Here is a 21,518-nt window from a genome sequence, read left to right as displayed (position 1 = left end):
TCATTAGGAATTTGAGTGAGGTGGAGCCTATCCAAGATCACTCTGGGCAAGAGGTGAAGAAAGCCTCACAGGAACCCGGTCAGAAATGTTTCAGCCCCCAGAGAGTTTAAGTGAATATATTTTTACGGCTCAAGCATGTAGTGATGTGTAGGCACAAGGCAAGTTTTTCAGGTTGTAGTAGTATTTGATTGACAGTTGAACAGATCGTGCTTTCAGCACATTCACACGTCCACAGCATTTGAACGCGAGGACAACGAGGACAATGGGTTGATTTTTCATGTTTTGGAAGCCTCATTTCACCTCCTTTTCTTTTTCTTCATCTTCTTTTCCTTTCGGCTTGTCCCTTTAGGGATCGCCACAGCGCGTCATCGTTTTTAATCATTCAAATTTGCGAGGGTTGCTACCAACACTCTTCTCTGTGATGTAAAATCAGAAGACATTTCTATTCACTTTACAGGGACCTAAAGAGACCTAAATGCACAGATAATTTCTCTTGATTTTGCCCGTAGTGGGCACTGCTTTCCAACATTTTACGTTTGGTATTACATAGATTTAAAAAAAATAATTAACAAACAGAGGAGACATGCATCGTTGTGATTCAATTCATGTTCACAGCAATTATAGCGTGGAAATGTTTATATTTTGGATATTTTTATTAGTTATTTTTTTCTGCTATTAATGCTTACATTTTTAAAATGACTTCTGTAGCATCATCATGCAATCCAAGCAAAGTGTTTGTGTCCATTTCTAATATTCAATATAGGTAGCTTTTATCTCCATCTTTAGGGGTTACCAATGTACAATGTGCAGCCAGCTAATTCCCCTATTATGAGCATTCATGTCAAACCTAACACAGACAAGATAGATATTATTTTGAAATGGGCATCCCCTCTTTGGATGGGTGAGTCTTTCCTCGTTTCGGCGACCACTCAGTGGCCAGTGAGTTCATCAAGGAAATGATTGGATGCATCTTTGACTGAAGATTCGTCCCTGGTCTACTGGCAGCGGGTTAGACAGGCAGGTCATGGGACGAGTCTCATTACATTAGCACCATCGTGTTCTGCTGTGTCGGCTGCAGGTAGATTAGCCAGTCGATGGACTATCCTCTTAAAGGAGTCCGCATTAAACCACCGGGAGAGAGGCTGGCTGCCGCTTTTATGTCCTCCGCCTGCCTCTCCTTTTTCCCAGAAGGAATCTGTTATATGGCTTCATTCCTTTCACATCTTTCCTTCTTTTCCGCTCATTTTTTGCTTGTCCACTGGCCTATTGGCCTTGCGGAAAAGAGTCTTGATCTCATCTGTCACCATCTCCTGCCAGTTGACCCTAATGAAGACAGAGCTTGGAATTAATCTCAATATGACACTACTTATTAACTACACAATAAGCGCACAGCACACCAACATAGCACAAATACAACAAAATTAATTACAGTGTCATAAAGGTTAATTCACTACAAAGAGGGATTTCCACAATCTGCTTATGGGCAGGGAGCAGAAGTTGATAAGATCGAGAGATTAAGCGAAAAGATCACAAAATAAGACTTGGAATTCAACGCTGCTCACTCCACAGCATGCCGATGTTTACCACAGAATACAACACCATCTGGCAAGCATGGTGGTTTCTACCTGCACGTCAAGCCTTTTTCTTGGCCTTCTTTCTCTTGTACGTGGCTATGTCTTCGGGGCTCAGTCCGTGATTGTCTTCGCTGAGGTAACACAGGTTTGCACGAGTTTGCACAAGTGCATTCAAAGTACAGATGGGGGTTTAAATTGCATCTCTTGTGCATTAAAGCAAACCTGCACGAGGCCAAAAATGTATAAAAGGTATCTTACCCTGGTTTAATCTCTGGTGGTTTTGGCAAAGGCTTTGCAAAGTCAGACTTTCCTACGAGCCAGTACGTCTCTTCAATACCTTTCCCCTGGTAATAAAGAGAACCATTTTATTCAGATAATGTATTGTGGCTGTATTTGTGGAAATACAGCATCTTATCATTCGTCCTAATGACTCTGTTCTTATTAATCCTAATAAATATTACCTTCAGCTCCGTCTTGCCCCTGACTTCTATTTTATAACCTTCTTTGAGAGATCGAAGTATGTTCACAGTGCTCAGGTTTACGTGGATTCTATAAGCTGAGAGAAGATGATTGAGAGTTAAATGATAAGGGACAGAAAACTAAATATGCAGCATTGGAAACTCACGCAGCCCGGTGGATTCCATTCTTGAGGCAGTGTTGACGGTGTCTCCAAACAGGCAGTAGCGTGGCATGGTCAGCCCCACCACCCCAGCGACGCAGGGCCCTGCGAAGGCCCAAATTTTGATGCTCATTTTGGGAGAAATAAGCTTGAAAAGCCAAAAGTAAATTTGACCTCTCAGGCTTCTGCACAATTTGAATTTTGGTGGATTTTCTGTCATCCACACATTTGTCAAAATTATTCATACAGTCTCCAACATACACATACACATAAATTCACTTTAAATGTTTTAACAAGTGATGCTGGAAATTCTAGAATATCTTTTGATTGACTGCTGCTGGTAATTTCTCATCATTGAATTGATCAATACTCAGGAGAATGGAAAGGTTTAAGGACCTCAATTAAGACCTAAGAGGGAGGATGGTACATTTGCACAAATTAGGAAAGTATTTTGGAGCCATTTCCATCTCAATAGCATTCCATTTAATTTGACGCACGACACAATCCACCTGGATGACCTACCTGAGTGGATCCCGATCCGTATCCTGACAGGAACGTCGGGCATGTGGCGCATCCTGAAAGTTCCCACTGAGCTGAGGATGTTTAGAGACATGTTGGCGACCTCAGCGGCATGCTTGTTGCCATTTTTCTTTGGTAAGCCTGATGCCACCATGTAAGCATCACCAATGGTCTCCACCTGGATGACATCTGTCAGTTTATAGTTTGTCTGCATCATCTCACGATAGTGAACAAAAAGTTAATTATAGGACCGGATTAATAAATTGATAGGCATAGCCTAGGACCCCATTTATGCTGCAGAGGCCCCCAGTGGGGAAAAAAAGAGAAAAAACATTTTGATTTTAAAGTATACTGGGTTAAGAATTAATCTGTTCAAATTCCCATAAAAAACAACAAAATTAAATTCATTCAAAAAAAAGTTATTCAATCTGTATTGTCAAAAAACTGCTTAAAATAAAATAAAAAAATAATACAATAAAACAGAGGAAGTTTTGAGGGAGCCTGAATGTGGCTCTGTTACAGTATATGCATAACCTGCCTCCAATAAAATGTATGTCTCCAAAATATGGCATCTCTTGCTGCATTGAAAGTGTTTCATCATAGTTAATTGAAGATATTAAAAGCATCCATATTTAAAGATGTAAAAAAAAAAAAAAAGCACTCCAAAATATCAACAACAACTGCAGCATACTAAAATCTGATGAGAACAAGAAACGGAACTTTGTTTTAATGCGAAAGTGTGTGTGTGCTTGTGTCTCACCTTGTAGACATCATGGTTGCAGAGCACAGCATCAAACAGCGTGTAGAGGTCATTGAGAAGGTCGACCACCTCGATGGGGTCACTGAGCGACGAAATCGTGGTGAAACCCACAATGTCACTGAAATAGATGGTCACCTGGTCGAAGTACTCCGGCTCCACTGTGGCACCTGTTTTCAACGCCTCGGCCACAGAACTGATGGATACAGAGGGCGATCAGGTGACTTTTTTTAAATTTTAATTTTATTTTTGCGTTTGGGTGTGTTTCAACTGACGGTGGCAGCATTTCGGAGAGTAGTTTCTCTGTCCTGTGCTTCTCCACCTCCAACTCCTCCGTTCGCTCTCGGATGAGGTCCTCCAGATTGGAGCTGTACTGCTCCAACATCCTCAACATGGAGTCAATGATGTTAGTCTTCTTACCCTTGTTGATGATCTTGAACTACAAGAAAAACTGAAACTATTATGTGGAAAAACAAAAAACAGAGTATGATAAAACTACTTCTTAAATCCCGAACAAACCCTGTCAAAAATCTCATCGAAATTGGGTCTTCGGTCCGGAAGCTCACTCCAACACTGCTTCATCAGCTGGATACATTCCAGAGGAGCCTGGTCGGGAGCCACCGTGGGCCGACACATTGGAGGGGGCTTCTTAACCTTTCGAATGATCTCTGAAAATGAGAGTATAAATGTCAGACAGGATGTGGAGAATAAAAACAAAATAGGTGGGAATAATGAGTGCATGTATCCCCCAAAACAGCTTACAAAAAAAAACGTTGTAAACACCATTGACACATTCATAAATCAACATTTTAATTTGCTCTTTTTTCTAAAATGGTGGATCACACACCACAGTAGAAAAAAACAATACAGTGGAGGTTTTCGAGGGATGAGCCCTCGGTTGGCTGATTTTTATGCTTTGACCTGAAGGCAAAGATTTGAGATACGAACACTAGATGGTGGCAGCGAACTCAAGTCATCTCACTTCACAAAGAGCAGCAGTTTGGCAAATAATGAACAATTCTTGAAAAAAGAGGCTAAAGGTCAGAGAACAAAGAGGTTAAAAAATTTTTTTATAACTTGAACCCCTTTACAAACCACATCTGCCATTTAGAAGTGATTATATAGCAGATATACAGCAGTTAAATCGATAAATATGATTCAGAATGCGCCCGCTGCTTTTTGCATCTAGCACCTTTTGGTCTTCGGCTCTATCCGACGCTGTGACGTAACACGAGCCAAACAGCCTGTTCATTCTGTGTTGTGTGCTATTGTTTAATGCTGTTGTTTCCATCCTGTTGTATGATTTTAGTAATTTCACAATAGTTTTTTGTGTGGCATTTGGTTGTACAAATGGTTCAGGCAGTGGCAAGAGTTTCTTTGGCTTTCCAAGTGAAGAAGGAATACGTGACCAGTGGATAGGGAAAGTCAAGCGACAGGGGAAGAAACGTTATCAGCTATGGATGCCTAGCAAGCATTCCAAACTCTGTGCTGATCACTTCGAACTGGAGTGTTTTGAGAAAGGCTTAGCAGAAAGCATTGGATAAAGAGGTAAAGGCTGAAACCAGCTGCGGTGCCGTTTTTCCTACGGCCATCGGGATCTCAACCGCCAGCAAGCAAACGAAATCTCGCAGCCACCACGGTGCAGTGGCGAAGCGGCGCAGAAAAGAGGTGAGGATTTCCTTGTATATACCTACGACTCTATTATGGTTATTATGCACTGGGCAGTCGGAAAAAAAGACCCACGCAGTAGTTTTCAGTACTGATGTCTGTACTTTTGCCTATATGACAAGCCAATTGACACGGCAAAGACTTTGTGTGCGGCGTGTTATTAAGCTACTTGAGCAATGGGCATACAATATATAGACTATACAGACTCCACAGACTGGAGTGTCTTTGAAAATTTAGCTGGCAGCCTGGATGAATATACGGACAGTGTCACATCCTATATTAGTGTCTGCGAAAATGTGTGTGTACCAACAAAGTCATGTCGCTCGTTCAATTACAACAAGCCGTGGTTCACTGCCAAACTTAAGCAGTTTTGCCAACAGGGCCCTGTATAATCGAGCTAGAAACCAGCTGACTAAATAAATTAACATTACAAAAAGAAACTATGCAGCAAAGTTGGAAAAACAGTTTAGCGCTAACGACTCCAAAATCAGTCTAGCATGCATTACAATCGCTGACCAATTACAAGTGACGATCACCCCAGGCTGAGAACAACAGTACACTAGCCAACGACCTGAACACCTTCTACTGCAGATTTGAAAAGGACACTTTCAAACCCCACACCCACCCAGCCACACCACCGACCACAATCACACCTCTGACTTCTGCGTTAACCATCCACGAACAGGATGTGAGACTCATCTTCATCTGAGCTGTCAGGTCTAATATAGACAGGTGTGGGGCTTTCCTAATCAAGTCCAATCTGTATAATCAAACACAGCTGGACTCCAATGAAGGTGTAGAACCATCTTAAGGATGATCAGAAGAAATGGACAACACCCGAGATAAATATATGAGTGTCACAGCAAAGGGTCTGAATACTTATGGCTGTGTGATATTTCATTTTTTCATTTTTAATAAATTGGCAAAAATTTCAACATTTCTGTTTTTTTTCCCTGTCAATATGGGGTGCTGTGTGTCAATGAGTAAAAATTTAACTTAAATGATTTTAATAAATGACTGCAATATAACAAAGAGTGAAAAGTTTAAGGGGGACTGAAAACCTTCCGTACACACTGTATATATATATACATATATATATATATATATATATATATATATATATATACATATATATATACACACACACACACATCCACATATACATAATACTGCCACACACCAGAAGGAGCCGCACAGTAAATTAATCATGATGCACAAACTGTTTAATTCTTTACATTCTATTTAATTGTTATTACAGGAACAGGAAGTCACTCAATCATGATTGAAATTACTCCAAAGGGGACGAAAAATACCATGTGCTAATTTGTGCACATTAGTTTTGCACCGAGCAGCATGGTGACCTAGTTGTTTGCCTGCCTCAAAGTTTTGAAGTATGGGGTTCAAATCTTTGCTCCAGTTTTTGTGCGGTGTTTCCGAGTTCTCCCCATGCTTGCGTGGGTTTTCTCTCAGTACTCCAGCTTCCTCCCACATTCCAAAAACATGCATGTGCGTGAATAAGCCTGAATGACTGTTGGTGTATGTGCTGGCTGGTGACCAGTCCAGGGTGTAGCCAGCCTCTCCCACAAAGTCACTCGAGCTCACACGTGACCATAATGAGGACCATATTGAAAATGGACTGATAGTGTCTGTTCGATTACCTACTCTATTCTTTTTCACATTGCATCTGTTGGATCTGGTGGGGCATTTCCTCACTTGCCCCTTGTGTGAAATCTTCACTATGTCTCATCATTGAAAAAAAGAAAAAAAAACTATTTGTCTTTATAGATACACACCTTCGTGTGGCAGGCCCAGCATGCAGTATGGTGGTCCTCGGACCACTACCTCTTGCAGGATAATAGAAAAACTGTACACGTCCCCCTTGTAGGTGCCTTTCCGGGAACTTGTGAGATCCCTCAGGAATTCCGGAGCAGTCCAAAAAAGGTCTAAATGGAGAAGATGGAAATTGGAATTTTAATGTTTCTGGTACCCACGACCCTTGTGAGGATAAAGCGGTACAGACAATGGATGGATGGATGGATGTTTCTGGTAAATAGTTGCCAGAAAAAAACATGCTACCTTCAGGTGGAGGTTGTTCTACAGGGGCTTTCTGAGACTCTAGTAGATCGTTAAAGCCATAGTCGGTGATCTTGAGCACAAAGCGACCATCCACCACGCAGTTTCGAGATTTCAGCCGGCCATGTGGAAAATCCCTATGGTGGAGATATTTCATACCCTGGAAGCACAAAGTATGAAAACATTGGATATAGCCACACAGCAAAACTTGGAGTGTTAAAATTTCAGGGTTACATTTTTAGGGGGTGATTTTAACTCCCAAAGTGTAATTTTAACATTTAGCAATTTTTCGGATTTTAATGGTGTCCAGAGTAGGAGTTATTTCGCAGAGTTAATCACATGGTGTTACATTAACTCTTCAGAGATGTAATTAATTAAGCTCCACCTATGCACCTACACTTCTTCAGTTTGAGAGAGATTGGCCAGCACCATTTTCCTATTCCTGCATTTTTTATTTTGTGTGTGTTTTTAATTATTTTTTTTTTAACCTGTCCTGCTCAGCTGCATAGCCATGGAGAATGGTGGATCTGTCAGGAGTCAAACCAAGAGAAATGTGAAGACCCCCCCCACCCCCTATTACTATGGTTACCAGGTCCCCTACAGGCGACCATTGTCTCTGGACCGTGATTGTGCGTGGTGGTGTGTCGTGCATTAAAATTGGGGAGATTGGTGGGGGTGGGGTGAGACGGTCACGGGGCAATTATGACCCGCAACTATCACCCCCCCTCCCAGGCCAACCTTCTTCCCAAAGGATGTGCGAATGTATGTGGTGCATTAAACATCCCCGGGGGAAAGGCATGGTGTGCTGGAGAGCCGGAACACCTGGCCGAGTGTCCTCCCCAGCCTGACACTGCCCTCCACTGACGGGTGTATGATGCATTAAAATTGGAGGACCGGCAGGGCAGAAAAGGCCGGAGACCAGCACAGATGTGCCAGGACCTGGCCTGGCGTCCGCCTCGTCATGCCTCGTGTCAGCCCCCTAGGGGACCCTGAAAAAGATGAGAATGTGCCCAATGTGCGAAATATGTACAGTGTGATTAATAAAAATGTGAAAATAATGATGAATTGATGCTGTGAACTGCAGTAGTATAAGAAGAAGACAGTATATGTTGTAACAACGGTCAAAGCCTTGCTGCTTAGTATGCTTTGTGGTGCCCATTTGTAAATATATTTACAAATGGAAAAAAAAAAGCAACATTTAGCTACAGCTATAGTTGTAACTAAATGTTGCTTTTTTGCATTGCTTTGCTTCTGCCTACATTGTAACAAGTGTGTGTTTAGTAGGTGTTTTTCTTTAGTGAAACCATGACTGTCTGTTGCATGAGGAATAATGACCTGGCCGTGATCGCTGCATCATATCTTCGCTGGTGACTTAGATGATGTAAGTATTCCATTCCAGGAAAAATAAAGGTTATTTTCATTATTTACAATTGTTGTTGAAAAAAAACTTTTTTCAAAAAATACAATTTGTTTCTATTATATTATAAATACTGTATACACATACATTTAATATCAATCAATATTTTATACTACAAGTGTGAAGCAATAATAGTAACTCTTCCCTTATGGCGTCAATATTTTACATTATCGGAGCTGTTAACACTTTCATCGTGTTAATAATGTTAACTCATCCAATATGGTGTCAATATTTTGCACTATCGGAGTTGTTTAGTAACACTGTCATGGTGTTATTCGTGTTAACTCTTTCAAAAGTGATGATTTCTCTCTGACCCCATATAAACTTTGGGTGAGTGTTAAGTTCAGCTCCGAGGTTTGTGTTTCCAAATTTGCTGTGTTAAGCGTAGGTATGTTATATACCAGGAAAACTTCAATTCTTTTTTTTATTGTCTAGTGTCTCTTTTTGTAATTCACCTTTTGAAATAATTACTTTTATTTTTCCTAGTGAGGATAAGCGGTACAGAAAATGGATGGATGCTCCATTCATTTCACTCAATTCATTACAAATCTTCTAAAATAAATATACAGCTAGCCAGCAACATGGTTGTGGCACTTGCTGCTTGGCAGAATTCCCTAGATTTAAACATTTGTACACAAGCTCAACTGAGGCAAACAATCTCTCAAAAAAATAATTGAATCGTGGTTAAGTCACTTAACTTAAGTCCAATGCCCTCATTCAAGAGGCAACTTTGTTGTTGTTGAAATACAGCTTCAATGTTATTGACGTCAGCATAGCTATTACAAATAATCATAATGACTATATTACGTATATGGTCAGCCTATCACTGACTTTGATAATTGCCGTTATGAATAATGAAAATGTGATTAGTGTACTTTACTTCAATGGTCACATTCAAGAAGCAACCAGCATGTTTCCTCTTGGAGCACCAATGCTTAACTAGAGTGTTCCAGATTTATTACAAGAGCGTCACATGACGACGTACAGGGCAGGCAGGAGGGTTGGCGTTTACCTTGATGAGGTCAAGCACAAGCGAGGACTTGAACATCCAGTCTAATTTGACGTCCTCGTTCCTAAGCAGGTCCTGCAGACTCCCCCTGGAGCAATGCTCCGTCACCACCGCAAACATAGAGCATTCCGTGAAGAAGCCCAGGAAGGGATTTACGTTCTCATTTCTCAAGTCCTTCATCTGAAAGGGATATTAGACAGCACGTTTGATTACTAACTGATTTTCATGAAACTCCATTGGAAGAGCCCCATTATGATGGTTTTTGTATCAATCACTGTACAGTATATAGCATATTCGCAATTTGGCATTTACTAATTCATCACCTCACTCTCTGATATTGTTTTGGAACTCTACATGCCGACTAGTCACTTCAACCCCTTTGCCGCCATGTAGTGGCATCTATAGGCCATCATAAACCTTTTTGGGAGGGTGTCAAATACTCGAGATTTTCGCTATATGCAATAGGGTTCGGTCCCTATCTTCCGCAAATAGCGCGGGAACACTATAAACCAGGGAGTAGCGTAATAACATAAGGACGGACAAACCAGGTCATGCTCACGAATATTTTGACATGCTGTACATACAAAAATGTTACGGTCTCGTCAATTTATGTCCTATAAGCTAGGAATCGACCTTCTATCAGATGGACTGACAGACCAGGAATTTGCCTGCAAACACACGGAGGTACAAACTAAATGTTTTTGCACCAACATGTTTAAATTTCGGTTTGATACTTTTTTTCTTTTTGGAGTTTATGTCATGTTGGAACTTCGGCGTCCATGAACCAGGAAGTAGCCATCAAATTTACAAACAGGCTAATCAACACAAATAAGGTGATTCACAATTTTTTCATCACTTTTTGTAGACAATTCAAAATTGTAGAAGGCATGTGCTAGTTTATTGAGTACCATGGTAGATATATAACAAATAGTTCATAAACAGCATTTGGATTATAACTGTAGCCTGTGTCCTAGTTTATGAATGAACATGTGACATTTCTGAGGAGGTTTCGCAAACAAATTTGAGATAAAAATTGTTTGCCAGATGAAGACTTAATAGCACTGACCTTGGTAAAAATCTTTGTGCTGCTCTGCTTCACCTCCTTAAACTGGCCATCCTCAAATTTCTTTAGCCACACCCAGTCACCCTGGTGGAGAGGTCACATGTTAAATGTTATATTATTGCAATGTTACTACCATTTATTGGTAGCAACAAGCTATTCTTTTGAGTATGAGGTCTCTCTTATTGAAAAAAAATATGGGGGTCTTTTTCAAATTACATTTTTCTCAGGGAGCTTTACCTCAAAAATGGCAACGTTGGTGGTCTCGTGAGTCACTGTGTGCATGCTGTTCACTGAATGTGAACGGTCAGCAGATTTCTCCTCCAGAGCACTTTTGGACTCACTCATGTCCTCCAAAGTTATTTTCTGTGCATGAAATTAAATGGAAAATGTCATAAAATAAAGAAGAATAACTGCAGTCAGTAAGAATTTATTGTAAGCACATGAATTTTTGTGGCGCATAAAACATATGAGGCAAAATTTAATGACTTTTCAAAGTTAGAAATAGGAATACCTTGGGAATTAATAGATAAATACGATAACTAACAGGATTTCAAGTTTGTCTATAAAGGACACTTACAACTTGTTTGAAAATCCTTAAACACAGAAATAAATCAACCAATGAATGTGAACGTTATCAAAATCCATCCATCAATTTTTGATATGGCTTATCCTAGTGTTAGCTGGAGCCTATGACAGCTGAATTTTGGCAAGATGTGGTGTACAATCGCAGCACACAAATAGACAGACAACCATTCACACACACATTTAAACCTAAGGACAACTTTGAGTCTTCACTTAACCTGTCATGCATGTTTTTGGAATGTGGGACGAAGGTGGGGAGAACATGCAAACTCAACGTATGAGGGCCAGAGATGAGATTCAAATACCGAACCTCATAACTCCGAGGCATATGTGATAACCATTGGCCACCATGCTGCCCTCATAATCAAAATACAATATTACATGGAATACTTTGTCAAATAAATTCCTATGATCCTAAATTCATTTTCAAAGTTTCAAAATTCCAAAGCGATATCTCCCATGCGACGAATCTGGACTGTTTCTAGCAATGTGCCTCCGATTTGCAATCCCAAATGTAATGCATGGGGTAATGGATCAAATAGTGACTTAAAACAGAACGTGGGATACTTAATGAACGCTCACCTTATTGCTAATCTGAGGGTTGATGAAAGTAAGATCCTCAAAAGTCAACAGAATCCGATTTGGACCTTTGACCAGCTGGATTTGTTGGAGTCTCCTCCTGTCAGGTCAGAGCCACAAAAAATGAAAAAGTCAACCGATGACACCAGACGTCATTACAGTAAATTGTATTGCTCCAGATAGTGGCGTGCCTTAGTCTGTACCTGATATATAGACTGATGATGAGCCCTGTTACAGCCAAAGCCAAGATGACTGAAAACACCACTATGATGTAGGTTACCTCCACACCTGCATAACAACATGATTTAGACACAGACAAACAGACAGAACGATCGATACATGGATTAAGAGGGGTATTCCTTGAACAATATGCTTATAATTATAATTGGGGTTTACAGTGGTGTTGAACAGCACTTCACGACAGCTGTTTCCAAAACTCCACCCCCACTTAGGTCGTTAAATAGGTTAACGGATGTATTAGAAACTTTACATTAATGTAATTGTATACCATTGCAAACTACAATAATCAAGCATCTTGTCAGTGTAATGGAGTTTTACCAGAGCAGCTGTTGCATATCATCAGATAATAAATAATAATGTACGGTATTTGTCTTGACTTGGTGAAGTAGCATGTGGCTCATTATCCAAGGTTTTTCTCACGTTTCTCCAAATAATTTGAGTGTAAAGGATTGTATGTTTGTGGTCACGACGAGGCAGCTCATGTTTGGTATCAGTGTGACAGCAGCTGCCATATTAGTCAGAAGAGATTGCTCACTGCATTGTGTGCATCAGCTCTATGCAATTTGTCCCCTCTTAGTGTTTCCCAATGTTTATTGAAATAATATAAAAAATATTGCCCCAACTTTTAGATTCCTTTATTTCCTCATATAGTGGCCAATACTACTTTGAACGTGCATAGATCCCAGACCATTGTAATTGAGTCAGAATGGCGTGCACTACTCAGCTGCAGCCACCAGAGTCAGTCTTGATTCGGTTTCAACTAGTTTGTAGATTAAAGACACCCTCACGTCAGCTATGGGAAGTTGCGCTACATCCACACTTTGGGACAACTCCCTCGGGCAGCATATTCTGCTCAATACTACACTGGCATGGAAACAGGAGTTTAGAACATTCAGAGTGAGATTCCCCATCCCTGTGGTTCTCGACTTTTGTCACCTTGGGACCTGCATTTTCATTATAATTTGCTCGCTAGCTGTCTGCGACCCACCCAAAATGTGTCTACGATTCACTTTTGGGTCTACGACCCACCAGTTGAGAATTGCTGCCCCGTCCTATTAAAATGAATACTTAGTTGACCGATTGAAAAAAAATGATGTCCAATAACCATCTCTGATGAAGACCCTGAACCAAAGCCACTTACCTCCTGTGCAGAGAGCACTCTCAACAAACCAGCAGCTGGAATCAGAAGGTGGAGGAGACCCTCCTGGAAAATGAATGGACCGCCCAGCAAACCGAAGCCGCCCGGATGTGAGGTCCACCACAAAAGTCGGGTACAGCTGGCTGCCGGCGTTGCTGGTGTCCAGGATGATGTAGCTGGTTTGGATTTCACCACTGTTGTCCACCTGGACCTTCTGGTTGAAGCCACTGAAGGTTATGTTCTTGGTGAAGTAGGCCAGGTTTGAGCCTGACAGATGCATGCCAGCTCTCCTGGTCTTGTGGATGGACTTGGCCAGGAAATAGATGCTGTTATAAATGGTACCGAATAGTGGATTAACCTGCAATACAAAGCAAAGACTGTTAGTATAATCTACTCTAGAGTAAGGATTCTTAACCACTTTGTCACGGCACATTGGTGTGCCGTGGGAAATTGTTAAAATCCCTTTATTGGTCTGAAAATGATCATTTATTTACTACAGACAATGTATCTTTGTTCATCTACAGTATGTTTACAAGTCACGTATGTTGAAAGGAGGAACAATACTTTTCCACTCGATGGAAGAACATACAACTAACCTGTGTATCCCCCTTTTGCCATTTGCTTTGTGTTCAACAAAACAGGACCATTTTTCACAATGAGTAAGTCCATGAGTGAGTAAGTTGAGATCATCATTTTTTCAGTATACTACTTACAAATATACTTGTACCAACATTATTGTTTGGTGGTGTTTTGTAATGTAAAATATGTGCCTTGCCTTAAAAAAATGTGTGACACTGTTCTTGACCATGTGATTCCAAATAATTTTGCCTTGAGAGCATCAGGTCAAATTATATAGCTTACAATTAAATGCTCTTCCACTAGATGGCAGAAAGTACATAATTAACCTGTTTATCCACTTTTTGTGCCATTTTTATTTGGTGTTTGCAAACCAAGGTTGGGAAACACTGTATCCAGACCAAAATTATTTTTAAAACTTGTTCCCACCTGCTGCGCAGCCGCACTCAGCGTAACTTCCCCGCTCTCTTTCGCTGCCGCGTACGCCTCGTTGAAGGACACGGGGTCTGAGACTAGGGTGATTGTTAACACGGCGTCATAGGCCTCACTCAGCCTGCTGTTGTTTTGCAGGGGGAAGTAGGGCGCGTTGTAGGGCAAACTGTAGTGCATGGTGTCATAGGGCACGAAAACGTACTTGCCGGAAGTCAGACCCATTTGCTGGGCCTTGACAAGGAAAGTGGCCTGGTGCTCTCCTCCGAGCAACACGGAGTGCATGCACATGACGATGACTGAAACACACACAAGGAATCACATGTTAAATGATACTACAGGCAAAAGTATTGGGACAACTGGTTATCACGCCAAAACAGAGTAAACATTTAATGAAATGGGGAGTTTGGCTCCCATTGTCAGCAATAACAGTTCCCACTCATTTGAGAAAACTTTCTACAAGATGTTGGACCTCAGAGAGTTCATCCCAAAGGTACTTGGTGTGGTTGAGTTCAGGGCTCAGAACCTCATCCAGGCATATCTTTGAAACAGAAATGCATCTTCTACAAACTGCATGTAAAGTTGGAAGTATAAAATCAGGGACGGGTTTTGATATGGGCGACCGGGGCATTCTCGGGGGGGTGGGGAGGCCCTCCCTAATTTATGATTGGCCACCCCTCCGCCGACATACAGATTTCAGAATGTATAGTTGGCGTTTGGCGACAATGTGCTGTGACCGTGAACGTGAGTGTGAATGGTTGTCTGTCTTGTATGTGGCTCCGATTGGCTGGCAACCATTCCAAAGCCTCTCTCTCAAAGTCAGCTCGAAAATTGATGGATAGAGTGAAAATATGCGATACAGAAGCCATAAAAAAACATTTGATCTAGTTTTACCACTGCCACATCCTCTATACACATTTAAACATATAAATGCTGTACACTTAAATGTATAAAAACATGTTTGAAATACTGTCTACTTTTTTGAATGAGTGTGCTCAATGTCTGTGTTTTACAATTCTGCTTCTGTTCAATAAACAGCTGAAAAGTTTCACTGTGGCTCTACTTTCCCACATGGGAGGGCATTACAATTACTAAGTATACAACTGTAAAAACCCACAAAGGTCACTTAAAGCAAAATGTGATATTACCAGGGGAAAACTGTACAGAGAAGTGTAAGTTAGGAGAAGAGTAACTTTTGCTTTTCACGCATTTTCATTTAGAATCATTCAATCACTATTATTGTATTAGTAGTAGTAATAAGTATTGTTTTAAGTTCTGTTTGCATGTATTGCTGCTCCGTGTGTGTTAAAGTCGCAGTTGTTTGACAGTTTCTGATAACGTAACATCTATGTGAATTTCCATTCACCCTTCTGTCTACAGTGTTTCACATTATACGTTACCAAAGTAGACCTCCGTTAGATGAAATTATATGGTTTGGTTGAACATTTTGGTGTTTGAATGCATGATATATATTTTTTGTCTTCTGTTTTATGTGTCAGTTTTACAGTAAACTTCAAATGGGAGTCACAAATAAACAACTTGAAGCAACCATGCTTTGACTGTGCATTATGCTTTCATCATTAAACTTAACACTGATTTTTTTTTATATTTTAATATGAACCATGGTTAAATGTTCCAGAAAAGATTGTCTGTACAGTAGGAAAAAGCTTATATGGTTCTGAAAGTTTGACCTTGGAACAGATTTTTCCCATTATCCCCTATGGTAACAACTGATTGTGTTCAATTATCCTTACAGTTACTTTAATTTCAACCCACTCACCTCTTATCTCTCCTGCGTCTTGGATCTTCCTCAGCGTACTCTCAACTTGGGTCTCGTTGATGCCCACGGACGTAACCAAGGCGACGGGAAGTCCCTTTTTCCTCATGGCAGCAGCCACTCTCTCCGCCGTGTCCATCCAGATGTCTTCACTGGAGGAGACCACCACGATGTTAGCCCACTGGAAGTGCTTCAACACCATGAAAAGCACATCGGAGGGAAACGGCACCGTCCTTGTAAAAGTCGGGTATCCAGTGATTCGGTCCAGCTCAAAATTGACACAACTGTGGGAGAAGATGGCCTTGTCCCAGTTCTTTGTCAGCAGTGACGCTGCCGTACAGTATCCGGGATTAGTGGGGCCCACAAAGGCATCCGCCATATTCTTGTAGTATATGAATTCTGTCAGAGCTTTGGAAGTTTCACAAGGCTCCTGCAGGATGACAAAGTCCATCTCCAGGCCCAAGTTTAAACTGAGGTCTCCGTTTATCCTGCTTACAGCGAGCCTTGCGGCGGCGGCAGGCAGCGTCCTGTAGAAGATTGGGTCGCAGTTCCAAGGCCCCAGGACGCCCACTTTGAATACCAAACAGCGGACACAGCAAGGGAACGTCAACAATCCGAGGAGAGCCCATACGAGAAAGTTATAAAAAGGCGGCGCCAGTAAAATATGCCTGCTTTTAATGATAGGCACAAATGGATGGTTGGACTCCCATAAAGGTCGAAAATGTAGCATTGTCCTGGCTGTGAATTTGAGGTAGTTTTAGCTTCACTGCAGGAGTGTTATCTGAAAAGTAAATACACACAATGTTCACATTTGAAACACGTCAGACTAATAAAGTAAAATGACTCACCTACCTTTACTTTTACTAAGTCATCAGGACAGCTCCGAAGTCCAGGCATCGCCTCACCACCCTCGCAATCTTACCTGTTTGTCTTGAGCGACCGGGGAGCCGAATCATCGCGCTTGGATCGCCAGGCAGCCAAGTGGGGGAGATGGGGAAACCGGGGAGCCGTTTGGAGAAAACTTCAGCACCCTGGAGAGCTACTTACCCCCTGCAGCCACCCGCTGTGTTTATGTGGCGAATATGACAACAAACAAGTGTGCTCCTCTGCACTCATGCTGGAAGAAAGGTTTCAAAAAATATGTATTCCAGTCTCAGTTGAAAAAAAAACACACAAAAAAAACAGCCCACAATACTAATAGAAATGTATTTTTTTGTTTTGTTTGTTTTTATATAATGAGGACGGTGTCAGTCCCAGACTCATTCAATCCAATCTGCCAAAGTGACTGTGGGCCAAAATGTAGGTGTTACTCGCTAATCCACTTTCACTGAGGCGCATTGTAAGAGGATTGACAGTCGGCCTTAGTCTAGTCCAAAAGCCTTGTTATGGTGCCGCTGGAGCTCCAACAAGGCCTTTTTTCTGAGCATTTTAAACCCTCACAGACTCTGATGAGATCAAAGCAATGAATCTTACCACAGGGTTTGCTAAACTGTATTTTTTGCTAAACTGTATTGTTGTCAATTGTCAGAGTTAGATGCCTTAAAATATGTTGTTGATCATACTCATTCAATTAAAGTATTTTGTTTTTACCTTTTACATTGCTTAACTTCTTTTCACACTTTCAGAATTAGGTAAAAGGGGAGTGTATGAGGACCAACCGTGACTGTTTTGTATTGTTTGATTCCAGTAACACTTAGTGTCATGCTATGTTAACTTATTTTCACACTTGTATGGCTATTTAGTAAATTAAAAATGTGACCTGAAAATGTTGCCTGTACTCAGAAGCAGAGCCATCATCTCAGAAGCCTTTTCGAAAGAGGAAGTTAAAACAAACAACTGAGATAATCCGCTTGCACAAGTGTACACACCCTCTTATACCTGGGGATGTGGCTGGGTTCAGAATTCACCAATCACATTCAAACTCATGTTAAATGGGAATCAGCACACACCTGCCATCATTTGAAGTGCCTGTGATTAACCCCAAACAAAGTTAAGCTATTCTAGTTTTCCTGGCATTTGTTTTTGAATGATTTGTGCCAACATTGATTGGTATTTGTAACAGGTGAATAAAAACAGCCCCAAAGCATGATACTGCCACCACCATGCTTTGTTGTAGGTATGATGTTCTTAAGGTGACGAACATAGTTGTGTTTTTGCCTGTAGAAGCTTGTAACTCGAAGTTATGTAAATCCACACTGTATCTGCTCCTGTCCTCTAAGAAAGAATCAAGCATCCTTGTGTCTGTGCCCATAAGCTTCTGAAATGGGTTTCAAACGTAAATTACTCAATTTTGTCCAATTGACTCTGTGCTTGCACCTTTTAACAACTGCATCTTCTTTTTGTTGTTCTTGATTTTCTTATGTATTGTTTGTAATACAGTATATGAATTGTTCATGCCTGCATGTACATTACCATGTACATAACCATTTATATGCTGCATCTAAGAAATCAGCTGTCAACCATTTATGTTATATGAATGTTTACTGAAGGTTCATGTATGACCTATGTGTATATACTGTATTTCTGTTCTAACTCATGCATGCAGTTCTGTGTTAAATGGGCATATTCTTGTTGTTTACCTCTGACGGGTAGGGGTGGGTGGGGTGACTATTATGGGGAGATATTTGTTTGTTTAACATGCTGTGTTTATTGTATTGGTATATTGGACCCCTCATCTCAAGGGGGTAATTCCATAACATTGAAGGTAGTGTATATAGAGACGATTCAAGGCTTCAGCTCTGTTTCTTCTTTGCAGCCCTTGGCAAGTAGGATGTGGTAATTGTGTTTAGAAATAGGAAGTTGTCAGCTTCACTCTATTTAGTCCTGATCTTCCAACTGATATGGTGTTGTTTTGTACTTAGTTTTTATAGTGTTTGATGACTGTACATGTGGTGTCTAATGGTACCAAGCTGCAAATATAGTGAAGCATCCTCATTGAGCTGAGGGCTACACATAATGTAGGAGACACCTGAACTGTGCTTTAATTGCTCTTACACACCAGCAGCTCCTGCAGATTAAATGAATTCGAACCCTAAGTGGAGTGGGAATAATTAATCATAACAAAAGACTCTCCCTGCATGCGTCGCGTCCCCTTGAGGCTGGCTGCCGATTTTGACTGCGTCAGTCTTTTCGGATGCTTTTGAAAAGACTCCGCCTTTACTGATGAGGGGATGCCTGGCAAACCAGCACAAGAGGGTTACCACATCCACCATGGTGACACTTTTACAGGTGGCTGTCGTTAAAAACACAGTACGTTATAAAACATGAACAACAAGAATTTTGTGATTGTTTCAAAATCCACATTTTTACAATCCAGACATGTTTTTTTGTTATTTCACATTGTGAAGGCATATGAAAGAATGGTAAAGTTATACGTGGCACATAGACAAATCAATAAGGATAAGAAAATATGTTGATTCTCTGAATACATTTTAAAGATACAGTTCATACTCACAGAAATATTTCTCACAGTCGCAAAATGATTCCACCTTTGTTGACCCATATCCCAGGTAAGCCCATGAGCCTCTTAAATATAACACCTTGACACCACTGCATGCACACAGAAATGATGACTCAGCACCGTCGCCAACCAGCGAGCGGCAAACGCACCACAGCTCATGCTGAGTTAAATTTTACACACATGTGAAAAGGGTGCTCTGACTAAAAACGTGTTTATAAAAATATATATATTTATTTTTGGTTTTACAGTCGCTGATGTAAAGCTTCAGGTTGACTGTCATCCTTACCGTCCTTTCTGTGGGGAGTTTGCATGACCTCCTTGTGCTTGCCTGGCTTTTCTCTGCTTACTCCGGCGCCATCCCACATTCCAAAAACATGCATGTTAGGTTAATCGGCTATATATTGTCCATAGGTGAGAATGTGAGTATGAATGGTTCTTTATCGAGACTGTATGTGTCCGTTGACTGACGAGTGACCCCAGGGGTGGATTTACCATGAGGTAAAAACAAGCCCCGAGATATACAGGGGCCCCAAAATGTCTCATAAAAACTGATAAATACTGTTTTATGATTTAAATCATAAATTACCATAAATTATCTGGATTATTGTTTTTGTTTTAATTCACGCACATAAAAACGCATAAAAAATGCTCATCATCATGATCGTTTCAACTGTCCCCCTCCCTTCTCATGCAGTACACTCTTCAGTCATCTTGCTGAGCATTTATAAACTTGATTCAGGAAAAAAAAAAAAAAAACAAAAAAAACTTGTGGGCGTGTTGTGAGGAAAATGAAGCTGAGTTCTCCCAGTGGAGCGGAGAAGAGGCAGAGGCGAGAGGAAAACAATCTATTTTCATCAGAACTACCAGTTTTCAACCTTCTTCGCAGTGACACTGAATGTGTGTAACTAAAAACCATCCATCCATTTTCTGAGCCGCTTCTCCTCACTAGGGTCGCGGGCGTGCTGGAGCCTATCCCAGCTGTCATCGGGCAGGAGGCGGGGTACACCCTGAACTGGTTGCCAGCCAATTGCAGGGCACATACAAACAAACAACCATTCGCACTCACAGTCATGCCTACGGGCAATTTAGAGTCTCCAATTAATGCATGTTTTGTGGGATGTGTGAGGAAACCGGAGTGCCCGGAGAAAACCCACGCAGGCACGGGGAGAACATGCAAACTCCACACAGGCGGGGCTGGGGATTGAACCCGGGTCCTCAGAACTGTGAGGTTGACGCTCTAACCAGTCGCCCACCGTGCCGCCGAACTAAAAACAGTGTAGCGTATATTGGTTTGGATAAAAACGTAATTAGGAGTAAGTAAGAAGTAAGAAACGGCGCCTGCGTTACTTCCGGTTTAGGGTCTTTTTAAGTTTAAGAATTAAAATCAAATTATTTTATCTCGAAAAGGGGCACCGCGTCTCTTTTTAGATGTGTAAAACGTCAGGACAAGTGACGAAAACCTCTATGTCTCGTAATCTAGAGTTTGTTGTCACATTTCTGTTGGGCCAATTATACATTACTCATACACTCACTGTAATTGTCTTGCCACGCTGCACTATTTGCATATCTGTTGTTGACCAATACTGGCCACTCATGTGCCTGAGTAGCATCTGCAACATTTGCACAATCGACATTGTCCCAGATTATCGCACTACTATTCACTTTAAACTGCATACATTTCTTGAAGCCTCGGCGCCCTTTGCACAATGGTCATTGCACCGGACTAGTCCTCTATTAGTCATTTAAACTGCTCTAATTGCAAGAGGACTCTGCATCTTTTTGCACAATTGTCAAAAAAAAAAGACAAAAAAACTTTATCTAACTCGGAAAATATGGATGAATATGGATATACACGGATGTGGAGGGCCCCATGACTGTGTTTGCCTTGGGGACCAAAAAGATTAAACAGGCCCCTGTCTCGGCCCCGCCACTCACGTGAAGTCAGCCGGGATAGGCTCCTGCTCACCTGCAACCCTAATGAGGACAAGCGCTATAAAATTTGGCTGGATAGAGACTTTACAGATTTTTCTTCTCGTCT

At 41.2% G+C, this 21,518-nt stretch overlaps 1 protein-coding gene across 4 annotated transcripts; it reads right to left on the bottom strand.

Annotated features, from left to right (window-relative positions):
- Positions 1–634: 634 nt before the first annotated feature.
- On the bottom strand, positions 635–19,567 carry gucy2f (guanylate cyclase 2F, retinal). Of its 4 annotated transcripts, none has more exons than XM_061782171.1 (19): positions 19,475–19,567; positions 16,024–19,194; positions 14,244–14,542; positions 13,242–13,596; positions 12,064–12,148; positions 11,864–11,960; positions 10,937–11,062; positions 10,703–10,783; positions 9,640–9,816; positions 7,214–7,370; positions 6,931–7,080; positions 3,989–4,137; positions 3,745–3,908; positions 3,473–3,665; positions 2,716–2,890; positions 2,200–2,298; positions 2,036–2,130; positions 1,833–1,918; positions 635–1,323 (listed from the first exon to the last, which is right to left on the bottom strand). In XM_061782171.1, exons 2-19 carry the CDS (start codon positions 16,748–16,750, stop codon positions 1,218–1,220), a joined length of 3,321 nt encoding a protein of 1,106 aa, XP_061638155.1. In that variant the 5' UTR covers positions 16,751–19,194; positions 19,475–19,567; the 3' UTR covers positions 635–1,217. The 4 variants fall into 4 exon arrangements, 3 of the variants coding, with proteins under 3 accessions (XP_061638155.1, XP_061638157.1, XP_061638156.1); XM_061782173.1 differs by having other exon boundaries at positions 14,244–14,370; positions 14,449–14,542; positions 16,024–19,505; XM_061782172.1 differs by having other exon boundaries at positions 16,024–16,801; positions 16,873–19,504.
- Between the last annotated feature and the right edge of the window lie 1,951 nt (positions 19,568–21,518).

This window comes from Phyllopteryx taeniolatus, chromosome 8 (assembly GCF_024500385.1).
Source record: "Phyllopteryx taeniolatus isolate TA_2022b chromosome 8, UOR_Ptae_1.2, whole genome shotgun sequence".
Taxonomy (NCBI): domain Eukaryota; kingdom Metazoa; phylum Chordata; class Actinopteri; order Syngnathiformes; family Syngnathidae; genus Phyllopteryx; species Phyllopteryx taeniolatus.
Note: the sequence above shows the minus strand (reverse complement) of the source record. Positions and strands in the feature narration are given on the sequence as shown.

Excerpts from the sequence above, each read along its gene's own strand:
- gucy2f (XM_061782171.1), bottom strand. The coding sequence starts at position 16,750 with ATGCTACATTTTCGACCTTTATGGGAGTCCAACCATCCATTTGTGCCT. Across the intron at positions 13,597-14,243 it reads TGAGTGCGGCTGCGCAGCAG|GTTAATCCACTATTCGGTAC; the intron begins GTGGGAACAAGT and ends TTTGTATTGCAG. Across the intron at positions 11,063-11,863 it reads ACCCTCAGATTAGCAATAAG|AAAATAACTTTGGAGGACAT; the intron begins GTGAGCGTTCAT and ends TTTCATGCACAG.